Source organism: Halichoerus grypus, chromosome 8, assembly GCF_964656455.1.
Source record: "Halichoerus grypus chromosome 8, mHalGry1.hap1.1, whole genome shotgun sequence".
Classification (NCBI taxonomy): Eukaryota; Metazoa; Chordata; class Mammalia; order Carnivora; family Phocidae; genus Halichoerus; species Halichoerus grypus.
The window spans coordinates 100,262,320-100,286,399 of NC_135719.1; the positions used below are offsets into that span (position 1 = coordinate 100,262,320).

Below are 24,080 nucleotides of genomic sequence, written 5' to 3' on the forward strand. Positions count from 1 at the left end.
TAGCTATAGATACCCAGTGGGCAGTGAGGGATAGAAGTATGAATCTCAATGGAGAGTTCTGAGCTGGAGATACAGATTTGGAAATCATCAACATATAGGTGGTACATAGGTAAAACTATAAGCTGGTGATATCAGGGAAGGGGTATAGAATAAGAATAGAAGGAAAAGTTGATTTTATTTAGTGCAAAGAGGTGAATTTTACTGCCAGTTTGTGAATTTATAGTTTCCCTGATTAAGGAACTTAAGTTTAAGTTAAGTTTATTGTATTATATCTCTGTGTTATCTTCTGGAGAATTGTTACCTTTCTTAGAATTGATTTTAGGCAAGAAATGGATGTATATACTTTTTATATCTTTCCAAGTTAAATTAATACCCAGTGTGTTAAGGTTTCTGCTTGAGTGGGGCATTTAAAAAATTTTATTTTAATTCTGTGAATTTACTTTGTAGATTTATCTTATACGTAGGAACTTTAACTCACTTATTTTTTAAAAAAATTTCTAGCATTGGGTCTTTTTTTTTTTTTTAAGTAGGCTCCACATTGGGTGTAGAGCCCAATGTGGGCCTTGAACTCACCACCCTGAGATCAAGACCTGGGCTGAGATCAAGAGTCAGGCACTCAACTGACTTGAGCCACCAAGGCACCACAGTTTTTTTTTGTTTTGTTTTTTTAAATTACAAGGCTTATGCTTTTATGGAGTACAGTGGAGACATGCACTGATTTCATTGATATCCAGACAGCCCTGAGTGCTTATGGTGCCTTGACTATTATAGATGTAGATTCCAACAGGCACACCAACTCCATGAAGAATGTAGCTTCCTGGGTTACAAACACAGCACCATTTCATCTTCTACAAAATGCAAGAGAATCCCACTTGCATAAAAGTAACGTATTAGGGTTTGTCTTGCATCAGTTTAATTAGAACAATTCAGTGTTAAGTATAATGTTCTATCTTAATATATATTCTATATCATGTTAAAAAGAAACTCCATAAATAATATTTTTTGAGATTAGTCAAGAGTCAGTGTGAGTCTCACTGAATTCATCCTTTACATGGTTTAAAATAGCAGTTTTTAGGGATACCTGGGTGGCTCAGTCGGTTAAGTGTCTGCCTTCGGCTCAGGTCATGATCCTGGGGTCCTGGGATCGAGTCCCGCATCAGGCTCCCTGCTCTGCGGGGAGCCTGCTTCTCCCTCTGTCTCTGCTTCTCTCTCTCTCTGTCTCTCATGAATAAATAAATAAAATCTTAAAAAAAAAAAAAAATAGCAGTTTTTAGGTAATCTGGTTTTACTGTTTCCTATATCTAATGCAGAACTATAGGATATTGAGAGCTATTCCTGCAATTCCGTTTACTTAGGGGTCCTTTTTCCTTGTATTGGGGCCTCATGTGAAGGATCATATGGGAATCTGGTGGAATATCCAATATTAATGATACCAGACATGGGTGTTGAATTCATATTGCAACATCTAGAATGATGCTTTGGTGCCACTGAGAAAATGTGTTAGAATTTAAAAGGAAAGTTGGATTTTTAAAATCTTTTCCTTAAACAATTTTTTTTTTCCATTTCAAATCTAATTTCATACCAGTATTTTTTTTTTTCTATTCTTATGTTATGATTTATCTTCATCTGGTAGGTGTGCATATGGGTATAGCTGTAAGGCTAAACTATGGACCAAACAACAGAGAGTAGACTCTCTTCTATCTGTCCTTGAATTAACTGAGTCTTTTGATTTGCCTCTATATTAGGCCTTGGCATTGTGGCTTTATGTATAGAAGAAACCCTAAGGTATTTTTGATTGGTGTAAAGTAAAAACCTGAATTATTCGCTCTTCAGATAATGTGACTCATGATAGTTCCCTCCCTTACTCTGAATAAGAAATAATGATAATGGAACATATATAATAGCTTGTTTAACAGAATCATTGTTGTTTTTGTATTGGATAGATGAAATTAAATAACTTTTTTTTCTTTTTTAAGGTTGTAAGAGAACTAGTCAAATATACAAATCACTTTAGAATTTTGGCTCTTAGTGCCACACCAGGTAGTGATATAAAGGTAAGTAAAATGTCTTTCCATTTCTTAACATTTAAGAAAATAAGAGCTTTTGTATGGGCCCAGATCAGTTTGTCATTTTGGTATTTATTTATTTTATTTTTTTATTTTTTAAGATTTTATTTATTTGAGAGAGAGAATGAGATAGAGAGAGAGAGAGAGAGCATGAGGGGGGAGGGTCAGAGGGAGAAGCAGACTCCCTGCTGAGCAGGGAACCTGATGCGGACTCGATCCTGGGACTCCAGAATCATGACCTGAGCCGAAGGCAGTTGCTTAACCAACTGAGCCACCCAGGCGCCCCTGTCATTCTAGTATTTATTTTGACATCAAGACTACAACATTTCTTACACATGCCTATGTTTTCTTCTATGGTTGGAGATTTTCTACATTGGTAGTTTTTATTTTTTTAATTAAAAAAATTTTTTTTTCACTAGTAGTTTTTTTTTTTAAGATTTTATTTATTTATTTGACAGAGAGAGACACAGCGAGACACAGCAAGAGAGGGAACACAAGCAGGGGGAGTGGGAAAGGGAGAAGCAGGCTTCCCGCAGAGCAGGGAGCCCGATGCGAGGCTCGATCCCAGGACACTGGGATCATGACCTGAGCCAAAGGCAGACGCTTAACGACGAAACCACCCAGGCGCCCTTCACTGTAGTTTTTAGATGTCAGTATGCATAAGTAGTTTGTTAAAAGTAGTAAATTTTTAAGTAGTATAAGTGTTATTTATTTATTTTTAAAGATTTTATTTAATTATTTATTAGAGAGAAGAGAGCAAGCAGGCGCGCACACACAAAGTGGGGGAGGGGCAGAGGGAGAGGGAGAAGCAGGCTCCCTGCTGAGCAAGGAGCCCAATGTGGGGCTAGATTCCGGGACCCTGAGATCATGACTTGAACTGAAGGCAGACACTTAATCGACTGAGCCACCCAGGTGCCCTAGTATAAGTGTTTTTTAAATTGTTTAAATTTTCAGGTTTTTTTTTTCTAAGCTTTATTTTGAACTAAGACTTCCAGAAAATTTGCAAAAATTACAATCTCTATCTCTCCTTTGCTCAGCTTCCCCTAGCGTTAACATATAACCATAGTAAAATTATCAAAACCAGGAAATTAACATTGGCATAGTACTAGTAACGAATCTGTAGACCTGAGTTGAATTTTGTCAGTTTTCCCACCCCTATCCTTTTCAGCTCCAGGGTCTGGTCCAGGATCTCACTTGCATTTAGTTGTCATGTTTTAGTCCTTCCTATCTGTGATAGTTTCTCAGTCTTTTCTTGTTTTCCATGACCTTGATGCTTTTAAGAGCAAATGCCAGTTATTTTGTAGAATATTCCTTAGTTTGGGTTTGTCTGATATTTTCTTTTTCTTTTTTTTAAGATTTTATTTATTTATTTGAGAGAGAGAATGAGATAGAGAGAGAAAGCATAAGAGTGGGGAGGGTCAGAGGGCGAAGCAGGCTCCCCGCTGAGCAGGGAGCCCCATGCGGGACTCAATCCCGGGACTCCAGGATCATGACCTGAGCCGAAGGCAGTGGCTTAACCATCTGAGCCACCCAGGCGCCCCTGTCTGATATTTTCTCATGATTGGAGTGAGGTTATGCATTTTTGGCAAGAATACTCCAGAAGTGATGCTGTATCTTTCTCAGTGCATGGTAGCAGAGACTACATGATGCGGATTTGTCTTACTGCCGTTGCTATTAATCTTGACTTCGTTAAGGTGATTTCTTCCCAGTTTCCGCATTTTAAAATTACTGTTTTCCCCTTTGTAATTAGTAAGTATATTGCAGGGGATCTACTCTGAGATTATGTAACTATTTTAGCATCCAATGATGGTTCTTGCTTACAACTGTTATTTCTGTGGTGTTTGCCTAATCATTGTTTCCTTCCTCTCATTTCTTTTACATTTGTTAAAGTGAATTCTTTTGTAATGAAGAGCTGTTTCTTCTCTCCCATTTATTAATTTAATTCTTTGTATCAATATGGACTAATGGATCTTTGTTTTTTTCTATGGGCTACAATCCAGTGCTATCATTATTAATTTTGTTGCTCAGATTGTTCCAGCTTTGGCCTTTGGGATCTTTAAGATGGTGTATTTTTTTTCCTTTTGAATACTTTCTATTTTGCATCACAAGGTATTTATGCTCATTTAGTATTTTTCATGTCCAGCCATGGAATCAGCCATTCCTCCAGGGAGCTCTGGTTTCCTTTATTAAAAGATAGTAAAAATTCAGGTTTGAGCCCCATCTCATTACACTCTAATTTTAGTAGCTCTGAATCATCTTCTGTATTGCGTTTTGAAGACTTTCTATGGTAGGTTTCAATTCTGTCAAGTTGTAAGACTTTTTTCCTTCTGTCCATAGCCTTTATATTTTTCAGAAATTTCTATGCTGTCTCTGATCTTACTTCAATCACTTTAAACATGCTTGATTGTTTTTAGTCACCTTTTAAGTCTTTGCTGAAATGTTGCCCCTTCAAGAAGTTTTACTCTAAACTATCAAAAGATAGCACTCCCTGTCTTGTGATTTTCTTTTTTGTGTGTGATTTTCTTCTTAATATTAATCATAATCTGTCATTTTTTTACTTATACATGTATTTGTTGTCTTTTTGCCCCATGAAAATAGTAGCTATATGAATATAGAGATTATGTCTATCTTGGTCAAAGCTCTATTACCAACTCAATACCTGGCATGTGGGAGTCATTCAAATATTTATTGAACGAATGATTAAAAATAGTAACATCTTACTCAGTTTTATAAAATGGGCATAATTCTACTCCAGATTATGTGGACCCTCAGTAGCTATAGTTAGGATTAGGATATATTAGGAAGCCTACCAGGTGTTGGGAATACAAAGGTGATTAAGATGTGATTCCTTTTGTATTTTTTATTTGAAATTACATTTAGTTTGTTTGGGGCGCCTGGCTGGCTCAGTCAGTAGAGCATGTGACTCTTGATCTCAGAGTCATGAGTTCAGGGTCCACGTTGGGGGTAGAGATTGCTTTACATAAATAAATAGGAAATTATATTAGTTTCTTTTCTTTTTTTTAAAGATTTTATTTATTTATTTGTCAGAGAGAGAAAGAGACAGAGAGCACAAGCAGGGGGAGCGGCAGGCAGGCAGAGGGAGAAGCAGGCTCCCTGCTGAGCAAGGAGCCTGATGCGGGACTGAATCCCAGGACCCTGGGAATCACGACCTGAGCTGAAGGCAGATGCTTAACTGACTGAGCCACCCAGGTGTCCCTGTTTAGTTTGTTTTTTGAAAGCTCATGAGACTTTTCTAGCTTTAAAAAAAAGCCCTTAATTTCTGGACACTTTCAGGACTCCCTCCCCCTTTGTTCATTTGTTCTTTCTTTTAACTCTTTTTTTTTAATTAAGATTTTATTTATTTATTTGAGATAGAGCATAAGCAGGGGGAGCGGCAGAGGGAGAAGGAGAAGCAGGCTCCCTGCTGAGCCAGGAGCCCAATGTGGGGCTCGATCCCAGAACCCTGGGATCATGACCTGAGCTGAAGGCAGATGCTTAACTGAGCCACCCAGGTGTCCCAAGGGAGAGAGTCTTAAGCAGACTCCGAGCACTAAGCATGAAGCCCAACACCAGGCTTGATATCATGACCCTGAGATCATGACCTGAGCTGAAATCAAAGGTTGGACACTTAACCAACTCAGCCACTCAGGCACCCCAGTGATTTCACAATTCTGTACATTACTCAGTGCTCATCACAACAAGTGTAGTCACCATTTGTCACTATACAACATTATTACAGCATTATTAACTACATTCCCTGTGCTGTACTTTTCATTTCTGTGACTTCTTTTATAACTGGAAGTTTGTACTTCTTAATTCCCTTCACTTATTTTGCCCATCTCCCCACCCACCTCCTCTCTGGCAACCACCAGTTTTCTGTATTTAAAGAGTCTGTTTTGTTTTTTAAATTTCACATATAAGTGAAATCATATGGCATTTGTTTTTCTCTGACTTATTTCATTTAGCATAATACCCTCTAGGTCCATCCATGTTGTCATGAATGACATTTCATTTTTTTATTGCTCAGTAATAGTCCATTAAATTCTTATTTATTTATTGACACTTGGGTGGCTTTCATATCTTGGCTATTGTAAATAATGCTGCAATAGGTCTTTCACCTCTTTGGTTACATTTATTTCTAGGTATTTTATTCTTTTGGGTGCAGTTGTAAATGGAGTTTTCTTCATTTCTCTCTTTTTAAGATCTTAAGATTTTATTTGTCAGAGAGAAAGAGTGTGCATGAGAAAGAGAGAGAAAGAAAGAGCACAAGCATGGGGAGTGACAGGCAGAGGGAGAAGCAGGCTCCCTGCTGTGCAAAGAGCCCAAAATGGGATGGGACTTGATCCCAGGAGCCTGGGATCATGAACTGAGCCGAAGGCAGACGCTTAACTGACTGAGCCACCCAGGCGCCCCGTTCATTTCTCTTTCTCCTACTTTGTTATCAGTGTATAGAAATGCAACAGATTTCTGTATATTAATTTTGTATCATGCAACTTTATTGAATCGATTTATTCTAAGTGTTTTGGTGGAGTATTTAGGGTTCTTTCTTTGAACTCTTGATCAGTACAGGAGTTTGACGGTAGAGTACTTCTTTATACCAACAGGTTATATGTTTTTGCTCCAGTTACCCAATTTCATAATAAAATTTTTTTATAAGCTTTGGGTGAAGGAAATTTAGAAGTATGTCCACCAATATATTCATATCATCTATATTGATTTAAATGGAAAATATTCCACTAATTTATCAATAATTGATTTAGTATAGTATATGCCCTATACCCTCAATTTCTTAACAAGCCAATTTGTAAAGTATTCCTAAGACGCATTTGTGTCCTTTACTAGTAACAAGACTTCTGTTCTTCCCACAAAAAAAATCACTGGAAAAAAAGTGTTTGCCAGGGAACCAGGAAATTTGGGTTGTTGTTCTGGCTCTAAAATTGACTATTATATAATGTTTTGGGGATTTAGTTTGCTAACCCAAAACTTCTGTTTTGCCTGAGTCTTCATAAAATGTAGATGGAAGGAGTGAGTATGTCACTACCACTGAAAAGTGCAAAATATGTTTGAGAAACTTGTTGGACGTTTACTAATACTCTTATTTCTTGGATGCTTGGCTGGAAGTGCTGCATGAAAGAAAAATGTTTCAAAGCCTTATCTTCCTCTTATACTACTTCTGATGTAACTTATAGTTTTTAAAAAAAAGAAGTTTAATGATATGAATTCTAAATTTTACCACTATATTATTTTTGTTGGTAACCTAAGCTTAAAAATTTAACATGTAATGTAGTTATAATCATACTTGATTTTCCATAGGCTGTTCAACAGGTTATTACTAACCTACGAATTGGGCAGATAGAACTTCGTTCTGAAGATTCTCCGGATATTCTGCCATACTCTCATGAAAGGCGAGTTGAAAAGCTAGTTGTTCCCCTAGGTGAAGAACTTGCAGCCATCCAAAAGGCATATATCCAGGTAAGCCATTTTTATTACTGTTCAGAGTTTTGATAAGTGAACTGATAATGTCTTTATTTTATTTTGTAGAATCTGGCTGTGAGAATATATAGTTAGATCATTTTATATAATTAGTATGTTGAAACAGTTCTTTGAAATTAAAATTTTTGGAATGAGTACCATGTTTTATTTGTTAGTTACTGTTAAAGAGGCAATACAAAATGATGGACCATTTCTAAAGCCAATAACAGCCTTATTTTTAAAGAACACCTATCAATTGCAGTATAAAACACACATATAAATTGCAAAGTGTACAAGACCTAAGTGTATATAGCTTAGTGAATTTTCACATAGGGAACACACTTATAAGACATGTCCAGATTTAACCAGAAGTTTCTTTGTAAGAAAATATATTTTCAGTATTTTCCTCCTGGATCCCTTATACAGCAGTGATTCTCAACTGGAGGCAGTTTTGCCCACCTGGTGACATTTGGCAATGTCTTGACACATTTTTGGTTGTCATAACTGGAGGGGGTAGAGAGTAGAGTTGCTACTAGAATCTAATGTGTAGAGGCTAAGAATGCTGCTTAACATTCTGTAATGAACAAGAATAGTCTCCCAACATCAAAGGATTATCTGGGCCAAATGTCAGTATTGTAGCTATTGAGAAATTGCTTAGCCAGTTATCAATTTTAATGGGAAAAATTTGAGATAACACACTTTTTCTATAGTTCATAATTAGTGTCATGCTAGGAGAACATCTTGTTCTCCTTTCTTCATTGTTGCAGATTAAAGATGCCTGCAAATTCTTTGACACTCCTCCGATGGAGAGATAAGATGCACTTCCTTTTCCCTCTAATCTAGACTGGCTCTGTGACTGACTTTGACCAACAGAATGTGATAAACCTCGAGTAAGCCATGATGAACCTCAGCTAAGCTGTGTTCAGCAGAAAGGAGGAACTGGTAGATAGCTAGAATTGAGGGTGTAGACATATGGCTCCAGTTGAGGTATTACACTTAACATTCAGCCATTCAAGGCTCCAGACATCAAAGAACAGAGAATAGCTGTCCCTGCAGTGCCCTGACAGAATTCTTTTTTATTTTTAACATTTTATTTTGCAGTAGTTTTAGACTTTCAGGAAATATGCACAAATAGTATAGAGAGGTCCAGTGGGGAGATACTTTGAGACTACTCAAATGTCCTGTTTCTCAGCATATTTTGCTCTCTAATTTTAGCATGCAGTGATTGTTCTTGCCTGCTACAGTTACTTCTGTTAAGTTTACCTAATCATGGTTTCTCCTTTCTCTCAATTCTTTTATGTTTGTCAATTAGAATGAAGACCTGTTTCTTCCTTTGATTTATTTATTAATTCAATTCTTTGTATCAGTATAGACTAATAGATATTTTTTTTCCTATCTGCTACAATCTAATACTGATATTAGTATGAATTTTGTTGCTCAGATTGCTCCAACTTTGGCCATTTAGAGTTCCTTGTGTCCTTTAGACATGTACTGTTTTTGGTTTTGTTTTTTTTTTTTAACACTTCTTAACTTTCTGGCCTCACAAGATATTTTGTGCTCATTTAGTATTTCTCGTTTCCCAGCCATGGAATCAACCATTTCTCCAAGGAATCCTTGTTACTTTTATGGAAGAATGGTATTTTAAAACAAAATCTGTGTATTAGGCGTGCACATTGTTAATGTGGTATCTTGGCCTGAGCTCTCAGTGACCTGCTTGAATTCTTACCAGAAGAATTAGAATTATGAGCAAGTAAAATGGTTGTTGTTTGATTTATGATGTTTTCAAGTACTTTGTTATATAAGAATAGATAACCAAAATATTTATCTATCATTTAACCTTTAATAAGTCTTTCTTAAAGAAAAGTTCTATAGGAATATGCTTTGTTTTCAAATTATTTGTAACAAAATTCTAAGCATTGTTAATTTAAGATATGGCAAATTATTTCCGGTAATCATTTCCTTTTTGATTAAAAAAATTGTTTTATTTGAATATAGATGGCAGCTTTGCACAGTGGCAGTATCGTAGCCAATGAGGTTTATCCGAGGCGCGATTATTGCTAATTGAATATAGTTGGCACACAATGTTAACAGTAGTTTCGGGGTACAGCATAGTGATTTGACAAGTTTATATGTTATGCTATCTCACCGCAAGTGTAGCTACCGTCTGTCACCATACAACATTACCATTTCATTGATTATACTCCTTATGCTGTGCCTTTTATTCCCATGACTTACTCATTCCCTAACTAGAAGCCTCTATCTCCCACTCCCCGTCACCTATTTTGCACATTTTCTCAACCTCCTCCCCTCTGGCAACCATTACTTTGACTCTGTATTTATGGACTGATTCTGTTTTTTGTTTGCTTGTTTATTTATTTGGTTTTTTTTTTAGATTCCACATATGAGTAAAATCCTATGGTATTTGTCTTTCTCTGTCTCACTTATTTCACTTATCTTAATACCCTCTAGGTCTATCCATGTTGTCGCAAATGGCATGATTTCGTCCCTTTTTGGACTATGTAATATTCCATTGTGTATATGTATCACTATATACCTACCACATTTTCCTTATCCATTTGTCTACTGATGGATACTTGGGTTGCTTCCATATCTTGGCTCTTGTAAATAATGCTGCAATAAACATAAGGGTGCATGTATCTTTTAAAATTAGTGTTTTCATTTCCTTTGGGTAAATACACAGTAGTGGAATTATTGGGTCATATGGTAGTTCTACTCTTAATTTTTTGAGGAGCCTCCATACTGTTTTCCACAGTGGCTGTACCAATTTACATTCCCTTGTATAAGGGTTCTTTTTCTCCACATTCTCACCAACACTTGTTATTTCTCATCTTTTTGATTTTAGCCATTCTGACAGGTGTGAGGTGATATCTCATTGTGGTTTTGATTTGCATTTCCCTGATGACGAGTGATGTTGAGCATCTTTTCTGGTCTGTTGGCCATCTGTATATTGTCTTTGGAAAAATGTCTACTCGGGTCCTCTGCTCATTATTTATTTATTTATTTTATTTTTTAAAAGATTTTATTTATTTACTAGAGAGCGTGCTCACAAGTGAGGGGAGGGACAGATGGAGAGGGAGAAGTTGACTCCCCGCTGAGCAGGGAACCTGACATGGGACTCCATCCCAGGACCCTGGGATCATGACCCGAGCCAAAGGCAGCTGCTTAACCACCTGAGCCACCCAGGCGCCCCTCTGCTCATTTTTTAAATCAGATCTTTTTTTGGTGTTGAATTGTATAAGTTCTTTATATATTTTGGATATTAACCCCTTATCGGATATATCATTTGCGGGATATATCATTTGCAAATATCTTCTCTAATTCAGTAGGTTGGCTTTTCATTTTGTCAATTGTTTCCTTTGTAATGCAGAGCTTTTTATTTTTTAATTTATTTTATTTATTTAATTAATTTTTTAAGTAAACTCTTCGCCCAACTTGTAGCTTGAACTCATGACCCCAAGATCAAGAGTCACATGCTCGGGGCACCTGGGTGGCTCAGTTGGTTAAGCGACTGCCTTTGGCTCAGGTCATGATCCTGGAGTCCCAGGATCGAGTGCCGCATCGGGCTCCCTGCTCGGCAGGGAGTCTGCTTCTCCCTCTGACCCTCCTCCCTCTCATGCTCTCTGTCTCTCATTCTCTCTCTCTCAAATAAATAAATAAAAAATCTTTAAAAAAAAAAAAAAAAAGAGTCACATGCTCTATGGACTGAGCCAGCCAGGCATCTCCAGGCTTTTTATTTTGATATGATAATCATCTCCTTAATACTAATACATTTTGTCATGATTAAAATCATTCCATTTATAAGGATGTAAAAATTATAATTTGTATAAACCCATATAATAGGCATTTCATTTTGTGGATGCTTTTGGAGTACTTCTATAGGTAATATGATCAGGAAAGCTGGAAGGGAAGAAAAATAAAACTCTACTAAAATAGCCCTATTTTAAGAAATAGAATTAGGCAAAAATTTAAAGAGTTAATTACATATTGCTGTACTAGGTCTTCATCTCTAGGTCTCTGTTTTCCTTCACTGTGCCATCAAGCTCATCCCGCATCAGGACCTTTTGTCTGCTATTTCCTCTGCCTGATATACTCTGTCCTCAGAACTTGTCATCATTCAGATGTCAACTCAAATATTACCTCTCTAGAGAGACCATCTTTGTTTACCTTACTTAATAGTGACCCCACTTCCCTCCAAAACTCCATAGCATTACTGTTACTGTGTTTTAGGTTCTTACATTCATTTATTGAAATAGAAACTCTCTTTGTTCACGCCTTATTCTTTGCTTCCCTTCATTGGATGTAAACTTTATGAAAGTAGCAACTTCATTTGTCTCAGCTACAAGTTCCCAGCCTTTGGAACAATGCTTGACATATACTAGATGCTTAATAAATATTTCTTGAAAGAATGAATCAACAAATCAAACTGAATGTACTCAAGACATTTTGATTTAGTCAGCAAGACTACAAATATTTACCTATATGCCAGACTTTGTTCTTCATATTGAAGATGCAACAGTGAGAAATCAAAGGCTCTTCATTCCTTGTGCTTAGATTATAGTGTGTGTAGGTTGGGGGGGTAGGGGAATTAAGAAATACACAGATAAACACATATGTTCTTAAATTATAGTTGGATCCAATACTTGCTTGTCCTGACTCTCATATGGATATTACCTGGGGATAAATGTTAAGTACTTTTAAGTTTTGTTGTTATTGTGTGTGTTTACTTAAAAAATTATTTTAAGACAAACTTTAATATATAATTTCTGTTTTAATATGTGAGAAAATGATTGTATTTGAAAAAGGACTTTAAGCTTAAACTAAATTTCACTGAAATTTGCAGGTTTTGGAGGTATTTGCCAGTTCTTTGATTCAGAAGAATGTTTTGATGAGAAGGGATATCCCCAATCTAACAAAATACCAGATAATTTTGGCAAGAGATCAATTTAGGAAAAACCCATCTCCAAATATTGTGGTAGGTATTTTTAAATTAATTTTGGAGAGAGGTTAAATTTTTATTTAGACCCAAGATAAATATAAATAATGATTGATTTTTGGTATATATTAGCTTATCAAGAATTTAGATATGTAATAAAAAAAAGTAAAAAAATAAAAATAAATTTTAAATTAAAAAAAGAATTTAGATATGATTTATATAGTTTATAAAAAGCATGACAAAAGTCTAGCAAAAATATACTTTAATGCTTTGAATTAAGATAATTTTATCTTTTAACTTTTAATAAAGACTTGGTATTTTAGTTCATTCCTATCAAAGTGCCATGAAGAGGTAGAATAGAACTAACTTTTAGACCTAGAGCGTTTAGTCTTAACTCTTGATACCAGAGGTTGGAGGAAGCATCATAGTAAGCTGCTTATTTCTAATCTTCCTAGGAAAAAAAATAGATGGATAGGAACATACCCATCAAGCTAGGTCCAAAGTCAGAAGAGATGCTCACAAGCAAAAAAGCACTGAGTCATTCTTTGAACTGAGAGGGAATGCATTTGCAAAAGAACAGAGGCAACTGAATGAAGGTATGAAGGAGTCAGTGAACAAGCCAACATGGCTGAGATAAAAGATTAAGGAAGTCAGATATGATAGTTAATGTAGGTTATGAACACATGAGAATAGCTTTAAATGTTACACCAAGAAATGTAGACTTTATCTTGTAGTATCTAGGGAACCACTAAGGGAGCCTTTTCTGTAGAATTACAGTATAAAATTTAGTATATTATACTAAACTTTAATAGAATGTTTTAATTTCTCGTAAGCATTAAAGGTTCATTGAAATTTTAGGTAGTAAATCTAAACCTCTTGAACCTGATCTTACTGATGAGAGTTTGTTTATGTAATTGGTGTGCCATTTTAGGGCATTTATTACTACCTTGCAAACATTTAAAATGAGTATTACTGATTTTGAATGCTACTAAAGATGTAAGGTAGAGAATAATAGTCTTTATCTTGAATAAAGGAAAATAATTAAAACTTATTCTCAGTGGTCTCTTTTAAAAATTATCCTATCATATAGTTATACCTGCTGTATGCTCTCATAAAAGGAATATGTGTTTCACTTTTCCTTGAGAGTAGTGGTTAAAAGCACAAGGACCCTGAGCCAAATTTCATGGGTTCAAATACTGGGTCTACAGCTCCCTCATGTATAAAATGGGCATAACCATAGAACCTACCTCCCAGGTGTTGGGATTAAACGAGTTTGTGTAAGTAATGTGCTTCGAACAGCGTCTGGTCCTAGGACAGTGTCAGATGTTATTATGGCATGTATAGTTGGTGTTAAATGTTAGTGTTAAACTGTCTGATTAAATTTTGTTCTGGTGCCAGTAACGTTTATGAGGATAGGCCATTATGTGACTTATTTTCCGTTGTATCCCAAATACCTGTCTCTGGGCTTGATATGTAGTAGGTACTTGTTAAATAGTTTTGAAAGAACAAATGAATATATATACTGCTAATAATTTACCTAGAAAGAGAAACAGTATATGATAAATATTTCTCTCCATCACTTATTCTCTTTAAAATGTAAGTTTTGTATTGAATTAAAGAAAAAAATAAAAAGGGACAGATTTTATATGGAAAATACACTGGCACTATGTCCTATGACATTGAATAGGTGGACCTTCAATAGAGTGGTAAGTTTCACACAGAACATGTATCTTTATTTCTTCCTCTGGTTAAATTCAATATGTGCTTGTTTTTCTAGGGAATACAACAAGGCATAATCGAGGGAGAGTTTGCTATTTGTATTAGTTTATATCATGGTTATGAATTATTGCAGCAAATGGGAATGAGATCATTATACTTCTTCCTTTGTGGAATTATGGATGGAACTAAAGGTAAATTATATGAAATTATTTAAAGGAATAATGACATGTTATTATTTTGCTTAAACATGTATTGAACAGTTTGGGTTACTTAAAAATGGTTTCTTTTAACAAGCAATAAAATAGGGGTGCCCAGTTGACTCAGTCAGTAGAGGGTGTAGCTCTTGATCTTGGGTTCATGAGGTTGAGCCCTCCTTTGGGCCTAGAGATTAGTTAAAAAAACAAAAACAGAACAACAACAAAAACAACAAGAGCAATTAAATAGTTATGTAACAAATGATTATGCTTTTTTGTTTTTGATAAATTGGTGATAAAAAGCAAGCCATTCATTAATACAAATGTGAATGTGGAACTGGAAATAGTTGCTGGCTTTCATGTTTAAATTAGAAAAATTTGTATTCATTGCTAAAGTTTAATTTCTTTTTAATAAATAATAGGTTTGATTAATTTTGCTATTACATTGCTAATTTGGAAAATCTTTTCCTAATATCTGAAGGAATGACTCGAGCAAAAAATGAACTTAGCCGAAATGAGGACTTCATGAAACTTTATAATCATCTAGAGTACATGTTTGCACATACACGTGGTACTTCAGCAAATGGCTTTTCTACTACCCAAAAAGGTCTGGTTTTTCTTTTAAAATTTTATATTTCTCTTTATCAGGTAGATTTTGAAATTTTGCTCCACTGATCCACGTGTCTATCTATAATTACTTATTTCTATAGCAACAGGTCTGTTAAATGCTTAAAGATTTTATTCTTTAAGTTAGGATAAATATATATTCCAAGTTTATAAACTTTAAGTATATAATAGATGTTAGTAGTAGTTGTTACTGTTAGTGAAAATTCTCAGAACTACCAAAAACTGATTTATAGCTTAACTAAATCATATTTTTCACTTCTACTTTGCTGCTGATTTCATTTGGATTCTCTTTTAGAATGAAATTATAAAAAAAAATTCAAGGGTGCCTGGGTGGCTTAGTCTTTTGAGCGTCTGACTCTTAATTTCGGCTCAAGTCATGATCTCAGTGTTGTGGGATTGAGCCCCACATTGGGCTTCACACTCAATGGGGAATCTGCTGAAGATTCTCTCTCTCCCTCTCCCCTCCACCCCTAAAATAAATAAATAAATCTTTAAAGAAAAATTCAAGGTTCATTTTATAGTAGGGCTTATGTGCTACACAGATGCTACTTACTATTTAAATAAATAGAAAAAAAGTTAACAAATCTATTTTGAAGATTTTATTTCTTTGAGAGAGAGAGAGTGTGAGCATGAGTTGGGGGAGAGGCAAAGGGAGAAGCAGACTCCCTGCTGAGCAGAGAGCCAGATGAAGGGCTTGATCTCAGGACCCTGAGATCATGACCTGAGCTGAAGGAAGATGCTTAACTGACTGAGCCACCCAGGTGCCCCAACAAATCTATTTTGAAAAGGATAATTAAAATACATTAATGTAATTGAATGGAAAATATATAACAATTTTTTGGTGTTTTTGTTTTTGTTGCAGGAGTTAAAGATAAAAAATTTTTCTATAGTCATCCAAAGTTAAAGAAATTAGAAGAAGTTGTAGTTGAACACTTCAAGTCATGGAATAGTAAGTCATGTTTGTAGCTTCAAGGCGAAACAAAGCTACTGAAAGAGCTAAAACTCTGACTCATTAGTTTGTGCTCACACTTTATGGAGAAGATGGGCTTTTAATTACTCTGGATAATAAACCTAAAAAAAAAAGCTTTAAGAAATTTTGGGAGAGTGGGATGAGGGACATGGTGGGAATGCTAAGAATAAGGTATTCTATGAAAAAGAAAAATAAGTCTGGGGCAGTAGAAGGTAAGCAGACAGTAAAGCAATATACAGTATAATGGTGGGGAAAAGTAAAGCAGGTAAGGAGATAGTCATGGAGGAGTGCTGTTTTATATAGGGTGTTAGAAAAAGCCTGTCTCTAGGGTGATGTTTGAGCTGTTACCTGATGGAAGTGAGGGAGCAAGCCTTGTAGATTTTTGGGGGATGATCATACCAGGCAGAAAGAATAGTAGATTCAAAGTCCCTAAGGCAATGGGGTGTTTGATATGATTAAGGATCAGTAAACAAACCAATGCCGCTGGAGTAGTGTAATGAGGGTAAGAGTGGTTTAGGCGAAGATTGAAGAGGTGGCCAGGGACCAGATCATATATGGCTTGTAGGCCAAGTCAAGACTTCGGTTTTTATTCTATAAATGTTTATGCTTTGTGAAACCATTATAGGGACATTTAGAGCAGTAGAGTGATGTGATCTGACTTACATTTTTAAAAGATCACTCTGGTAGCTTTTGTCGAGTATAAACATTAGCCATTTAGGAGACTATTGTCATAGTTTAAGATTACAGATGATGGTGGCTTGTACCAAGAAAAATAGTAGTGGAGGTGCTAAGTGATTATAGATTCTAGATATATTTTGAATTTGGAGCCAACAGTATTTGCTGATAGATTAGACATAGGATATGAGGGAAAAAAGGAATCCTATGAGTGTGTGTGTGTGTATGTTTTGAATAATTATATAAGCAAAGAAAAAATTAAGAACAGCATACAGAAGAAAGAGCAAACACATTTAGATGCTTTTGAGATACCTAGTGGAACTGTGTAAGCATCAAATAAGTGAATCTGGATCTCAGAAGAATGGTCTGGGCTTTTTTTTTTTTTTAAGTCAGAGAGAGAGAGTGAGCACAAGCATGGGGAGTGGCAGGCAGAGGGAGAAGCAGGCTTCTCTCTGAGCAAGGAGCCCAATGTGGGACTTGATCCCAGGACCTTAGGATCATGACCTGAGCAAAAGGCAGCCGCTTAACCGGCTGAGCCACCCAGGTGTCCCCGGGCTATTTTTAATCTCTTAACATATATATGAATAAATTTTGGAATTACAGCATAAAGGGTCATATTTAAAGTTTCAGGAATGGTTATGATCCCATTACCAGGAATACAATTTAGAGACGAGAGGACCCAGAATGTAGCCCTGAAGAATACTAACATTTAAAGTTTAGAGGAGGGGTGCCTGGTTTTCTCAGTTGGTCAGCATGCGACTCTTGATCTCGGGGCTGTGAGTTTGAGCCCCACATTGGGTGTAGGGGTTACTTAAAAATAAAAAAAATTTTAAAAAAAGATAGGAAAAAAGCCACAAAAGAGGTTGAGAAAGAGACTGGACAAGTGAACGGCAGAGAAGTTGAGGGAAGAGACTATTTCAGTAGGAAGGTGTGGACTGTGTTAGATGCTGCTGAGAGGTGTGGTAAAATGAACTAAAAAGTGAGTATTGATTTGGCAATATGGAATTTATTGAGACTTTGGTAGAGGACCTTCAGTAGACTGAAGGTAGAAAGGCAGGCTGTAGCTGGTTGAAGGTGATAGGCTTTGCATTGAAAGTAGCAGTTGGTCAGGAGTTGGTCAGATGTAGAGGCTTGATAATTCAAAGGAGGTTTATCTAGAATAATTTTCTTTGCAACAGCTTTTGCTTTTTCCTTAGGTATTGTGAATTAACTTTACATGTGTTAAGTCATTTAATTTGTAGGGTTGTTATGAAGACTAAATGAGTTAATACATAAAATGCTTGGGGTGCCTGGGTGGCTCAGTCGGTTAAGCATCTGCCTTCGGCTCAGGTCATGATCCCAGGGTTCTAGGATCGAGCCCCACATAGGGCTCTGTGCTCAGCAGTGAGTCTGTTTCTCCCTCTCCCCCTCTGCCTGCTTGTTCTCTCTCTCTCTCTCTCTCAAATAAATAAATAAAATCTTAAAAAAAAAATCAACTTAAAAAAATAAAATGCTTAGTGCAGGGGCGCCTAAGTCACTCAGTCATTAAGCGTCTGCCTTCGGCTCAGGTCATGATCCCAGGGTCCTGGGATCGAGCCCTGCATTGGGCTCCCTGCTCAGCGGGAAGCCTGCTTCTCCCTCTCCCACTCCCCCTGCTTGTGTTCCCTCTCTCGCTATATCTCTCTCTGTCAAATAAATAAATAAGATATTAAAAATAAATAAATAAAATGCTTAGTGCAGTCCCTGGCATGCACATAGAGATTAATATAATAGAAATCACAGGAAAGCTTAAAAAGAAAAGAAAACATACAAAAAACCCATACAACCTTCAATTATTAACCAATTGGTGTGTGCAATTATTAACCAATTGCTATGTGCAAGTCTGTATACTTTATATTCCATTCATTTTAGATATGAAGAAATTAAAGCTTAAAGGGATTAACTAACATGGTTACACATCACCCAGAGAGTTACGTGGCCCACCCTCAAAGATCATGTTCTTGTGTATTCTGTCTCCCAAGCACAGAGACCTTGAGATTAGCTTTGTGATTGACTATATAGGATGTATTCTATAGTTATCCTTGGAGAACTTGAAAGTATCATAGATTTGGGGACAGAATCCCATGGCCTGGATTGAGAGAGTGCTTTTTTTTTTTTAAGATTTTATTTATTTGTTTAACAGAGACACAGCGAGAGAGGGAACATAAGCAGCGGGAATGGGAGAGGGAGAAGCAGGCTTCCCGCGGAGCAGGGAGCCCAATGCAGGGCTCGATCCCAGGACCCTGAGATCATGACTTGAGCTGAAGGCAGACGCTTAACGACTGAGCCACCCAGGCACCCCGAGAGAGTGCTTTTAGTGGACAAAAAGAAAAGGAAATATTTATGAATTCAGTGGGAGCGCTACAGTTCTGTGATTCTGACTTAGAAGGTAAAGGGGAATAACTGGCATCAGGAATGAATGGAAGGACTGGTTAAAAGTGTTTCAGGTAATTTTTTGCTTGATTTGTTTAGGATTTTATTATGACAGCCAATGAGAGGTAGGGAGCCAAGAATAGTAAAATTACTAGAGAAGGTAGGAGGAAAACCAGCAAAGGTTTAAGATGTCTTAAATTACTTTTTTGAAAGAAATTCATTAGTATATAGTTTCAGGGTTGTCTTGAAATAGTTCTTGGGTATATGCTTTAAAAAAAAAGTTCTAATTAAAGTATTCTTTTATTATATAGCGCAAAACACTTCTGAAAAGAAATGTGATGAGACCAGAGTTATGATCTTCTCTTCATTTCGAGACAGTGTTCAAGAAATTGCAGAAATGCTTTTACAGCATCAGCCACTTATTAGAGTGATGACTTTTGTTGGCCATGCCTCAGGGAAAAGCATGAAGGGATTTACCCAGAAGGAGCAATTGGAGGTAATTACTTTTGGAGATGATGAACACTAAAATAAAATTGATTAGCTTTGTACTTATGCCTCTTTTGTTTGAACTCATTGGTAAATCAGCTACTTCTTAAAAATAATTTAATAGTAGACATGTAAATAAACATAGCATATTTTTGAAAGATCAAAAAAGTGTTTTTTTGTGGTTTTGAGACTTTTTTTTAAATAAGGTAATGTATAGTGGTTAAGCAGAAGGGCTCTGAAATCATACTACATAGGTTGGAATCCTGGCCCTACCACTTAACAAGTTTCTTTACTTCTTGTGCCTCAGTTTTCCTTATCTGTAGACATAGTTCTTGGAGTTGTGAGCATTGAATGAAATCATACTATAGAGCCTTCAGTAAATGTTTACTTTTATTTGTTTTAAGTTTTGTTAGTTATATATTCTAAAGAAATAATGAGCTTATTTTTTCTGTTATTTAAAAATCTTAATTTAGGGCGCCTGGGTGGCTCAGTTGGTTAAGCGACTGCCTTTGGCTCAGGTCATGATCCCGGAGTCCTAGGATCGAGTCCCACATCGGGCTCCCTTCTCGGCAGGGCGTCTGCTTCTCCCTCTCAACTTACCCCCTCTTGTGTTCTCTCTCTCTCTCTCTGTCTCAAAAAAAAAAAAAAAATCTTTAAAAATCTTAATTTAAAAATAAGTTTGCCTGAGTGGCTCAGTTGGTTAAGCGTCCAACTCTTTTTTTTTTTTTTTAACGATTTTATTTATTTATTTGAGAGAGAGAATGAGAGACAGAGAGCATGAGAGGGAGGAGGGTCAGAGGGAGAAGCAGACTCCCCGCTGAGCAGGGAGCCCGATGCGGAACTCGATCCTGGGACTCCAGGATCATGACCTGAGCCGAAGGCAGTCGCTTAACCGACTGAGCCACCCAGGCACCCTCTTTTTTTTTTTTTTTTTTTGACAGAGAGAGACAGCTAAAGCAGGAACACAAGCAGGGGGAGGGGACAGGGAGAAGCAGGCCTCCTGCTGAGCAGGGAGCCCGATGCGGGGCTCGATCCCAGGACCCTGGGATCATGACCTGAGCCGAAGGCAGACGCTTAACGACTGAGCCACCCAGGCGCCCCTAAGCGTCCCAACTCTTGATCTCAGTTCAGGTCTTGATCTCAGAGTCGTGAGTTCAGGCTCTGCATTGGGCTCCATGCTGGGTGTGGAGCCTACAAGAAAAAAAAGGAAAAAAAAAAGAAACATGTAAAAATATGGCCAGGGGTGCCTGGGTGGCTCAGTCAGTTACGGGTCTGACTCTTGATTTTGGTTCAGGTAATGGTCTCAGGGTCATGAGATTGAGCCCCGTGTCAGGCTCTGTGCTGGGCATGGAGTCTCTCTCTCTCCCTTTACCACCATGCCCACCCCCCTCCCCAACCCTGTGCACTCTCTCTCTTAACAACAACAAAAAAACAAGGTCAGAGGAAACCATTTATCCATTTATGCTCTGAATAAGAGTCATCAGTTTTCTAAGTGCTGTATATGTTTTTTTTGGAAATTTTAGACTATTGATTTTTTTTCATAACTGTATACAAGTTTTTGCAGATTAGCTGTAGGTCTACATTTGAATAGTCACTGACAATTAGGTGTGTCTTTTTTTTTTTAATTAGGTGTGTCTTTAATATCTAATTATTTTTGACAGAGCTTGATTTTGTAAACATTAGTTAGAGGAATCCTGTTCTTTAAATGTCTTCTATACCAGTCCTCATTGCACTCAGAAGAGTCTGTTTAAGCTGACTGTATCTGGTGAGGACAGTCTAAGAGGTTTTCCTGAGTCTGAAAGAGAATATCTGTACCCATCTCGAATCTGATTATATGTATTTTAAAAGGTTCAGATATCTAGCAGGTTATTATTACTACTCTTAACATTTATATATGAATGAAAAATGAAGTGGATTTTTGTCGAGGGTGTTAAGCATTTTTTAAAAATTTTATTATGTTATGTTAATCACCATACATTACATCATTAGTTTTTGATGTAGTGTTCCATGATTCATTGTTTGCATATAACACCCAGTGCTCCATGCAGTACGTGCCCTCTTTAATACCCATCACCAGGCTAACCCATCCCCCCACCCCCCCACCCTCTAGAACTCCCAGTTTGCATCTCAGAGTCCAGTCTCTTATAGTTCGTCTCCCCCTCCGATTTCCCCCCTTCATTTTTCCCTTCCTGCTATCTTTTTTTTTTTTTTTAACATATAATGTATCATTTGTTTCAGAGGTACAGGTCTGTGATTCAACAGTCTTACACAATTCACAGCGCTCACCATAGCACATACCCTCCCCAATGTCTATCACCCAGCCACCCCATCCCTCCCACCCCACCACTCCAGCAACCCTCAGTTTTTTTCCTGAGATTAAGAATTCCTCATATCAGTGAGGTCGTATGATACATGTCTTTCTCTGATTGACTTATTTCGCTCAGCATAATACCCTCCAGTTCTATCCACGTCATTGCAAATGACAAGACTTCATTCCTTTTGATGGCTGCATAATATTCCATTGTATATATATACCACATCTTCTTTATCCATTCATCTGTTGATGGACATCTTGGCTCTTTCCACAGTTTGGCTATTGTGGACATTGCTGCTATAAACATCAGGGTGCACGTACCCCTTCAGATCCCTCCATTTGTATCTTTGGGGTAAATACCCAGTAGTGCAATTGCTGGGTCATAGGGTAGCTCTATTTTCAACTTTTTGAGGAACCTCCATGCTGTTTTCCAGAGTGGCTGCACCAGCTTATATTCCCACCAACAGCATAGGAGGGTTCCCCTTTCTCCGCATCCCCGCCGTCATCTGTCATTTCCTGACTTGTTAATTTTAGCCATTCTGACTGGTGGGAGGTGGTATCTCATTGAGGTTTTGATTTGGATTTCCCTGATGCCGAGTGATGTTGAGCACTTTTTCATGTGTCTGTTGGCCATTTGATTGTCTTCTTTGGAAAAATGTCTGTTCATGTCTTCTGTCCATTTCTTGATTGGATCATTTGTTCTTTGGGTGTTGAGTTTGATAAGTTCTTTATGGATTTTGGATACTAGCCTTTTATCTGATATGTCATTTGCAAATATCTTCTCCCATTCTGTTGGTTGTCTTTTGGTTTTGTTGACTGTTTTTTTGCTGTGCAGAAGCTTTTTATCTTGATGAAGTCCCAATAGTTCATTTTTGCCCTTGCTTCCCTTGCCTTTGGCGATGTTTCTAGGAAGAAGTTGCTGCGGCTGAGGTCGAAGAGGTTGCTGCCTGTGTTCTCCTTTAGGATTTTGATGGACTGCTGTCTCACATTTAGGTCTTTCAACCATTTTGAGTCTATTTTTGTGTGTGGTGTAAGGAAATGGTCCAGTTTCATTCTTCAGCATGTGGCTGTCCAATTTTCCCAACACCATTTGTTGAAGAGACTGAAGGACATTCTTTCCTGCTTTGTCGAAGATTAGTTGATCATAGAGTTGAGGGTCCATTTCTGGGCTCTCTATTCTGTTCCATTGATCTATGTGTCTGTTTTTGTGCCAGTACCATACTGTCTTGATGATGACAGCTTTGTAATAGAGCTTGAAGTCCGGAATTGTGAGGCCACCAGCTTTGCTTTTCTTTTTCAACATTCCTCTAGCTATTCGGGGTCTTTTCTGGTTCCATACAAATTTTAGGATTATTTGTTCCATTTCTTTGAAAAAAGTTGATGGTCTTTTGATAGAGATTGCATTGAATGTGTAGATTGCTCTAGGTAGCATTGCCATCTTCACAATATTTGTTCTTCCCATCCATGAGCATGGAATGTTTCTTCCATTTCTTTGTGTCTTCCTCAATTTCTTTCATGAGTATTCTATAGTTTTCTGAGTACAGATTCTTTGCCTCTTTGGTTAGATTTATTCCTAGGTATCTTATGGTTTTGGGTACAATTCTAAATGGGATCGACTCCTTAATTTCTCTTTCTTCTCTGTCTTGTTGTTGGTGTATAGGAATGCCACTGATTTCTCTGCATTGATTTTATATCCTGCCACTTTACTGAATTCCTGTATGAGTTCTAGCAGTTTTGGGGTGGAGTCTTTTGGGTTTTCCACATAAAGTATCATATCATCTGCAGACAGTGGAAGTTTGACTTCTTTGCTGATTAGGATGCCTTTTATTTCTTTTTGTTGTCTGATTGCTGAGGCTAGGACTTCTAATACTATGTTGAACAGCAGTGGTGATAGTGGACATCCCTGCCGTGTTCCTGACCATAGGGGGAAAGCTCTCAGTTTTTCCCCATTGAGAATGATATTTGCTATGGGTTTTTCATAGATGGCTTTTATGATATTGAGGTATGTACCCTCTATCCCTATACTCTGAAGAGTTTTGATCAAGAAAGGATGCTGTACTTTGTCAAATGCTTTTTCTACATCTGTTGAGAGGATCGTATGGTTCTTGTTCTTTCTTTTATTAATATATTGTATAACATTGATTGATTTGTGGATGTTGAACCAACCTTGTAGCCCAGGAATAAATCCCACTTGGTCGTGGTGAATAATCCT

General features: G+C 37.0%; 1 protein-coding gene and 1 pseudogene across 2 annotated transcripts in view; both read left to right on the plus strand.

The window, feature by feature from the left end:
- FANCM (FA complementation group M) overlaps positions 1 to 24,080 on the plus strand; it is a 108,459-nt gene that overhangs the window by 2,201 nt on the left and 82,178 nt on the right. For both annotated transcript variants that reach the window (XM_078053636.1, XM_078053637.1), the window contains exons 3-9: positions 1,977 to 2,054; positions 7,380 to 7,538; positions 12,400 to 12,531; positions 14,270 to 14,402; positions 14,887 to 15,012; positions 15,895 to 15,981; positions 19,380 to 19,564. In XM_078053636.1, coding sequence (XP_077909762.1) covers positions 1,977 to 2,054; positions 7,380 to 7,538; positions 12,400 to 12,531; positions 14,270 to 14,402; positions 14,887 to 15,012; positions 15,895 to 15,981; positions 19,380 to 19,564 — 900 coding nt within the window. The remainder of the gene's footprint in view (positions 1 to 1,976; positions 2,055 to 7,379; positions 7,539 to 12,399; positions 12,532 to 14,269; positions 14,403 to 14,886; positions 15,013 to 15,894; positions 15,982 to 19,379; positions 19,565 to 24,080) is intronic.
- Positions 9,539 to 9,611, plus strand: LOC118547825 (U4 spliceosomal RNA; annotated as a pseudogene).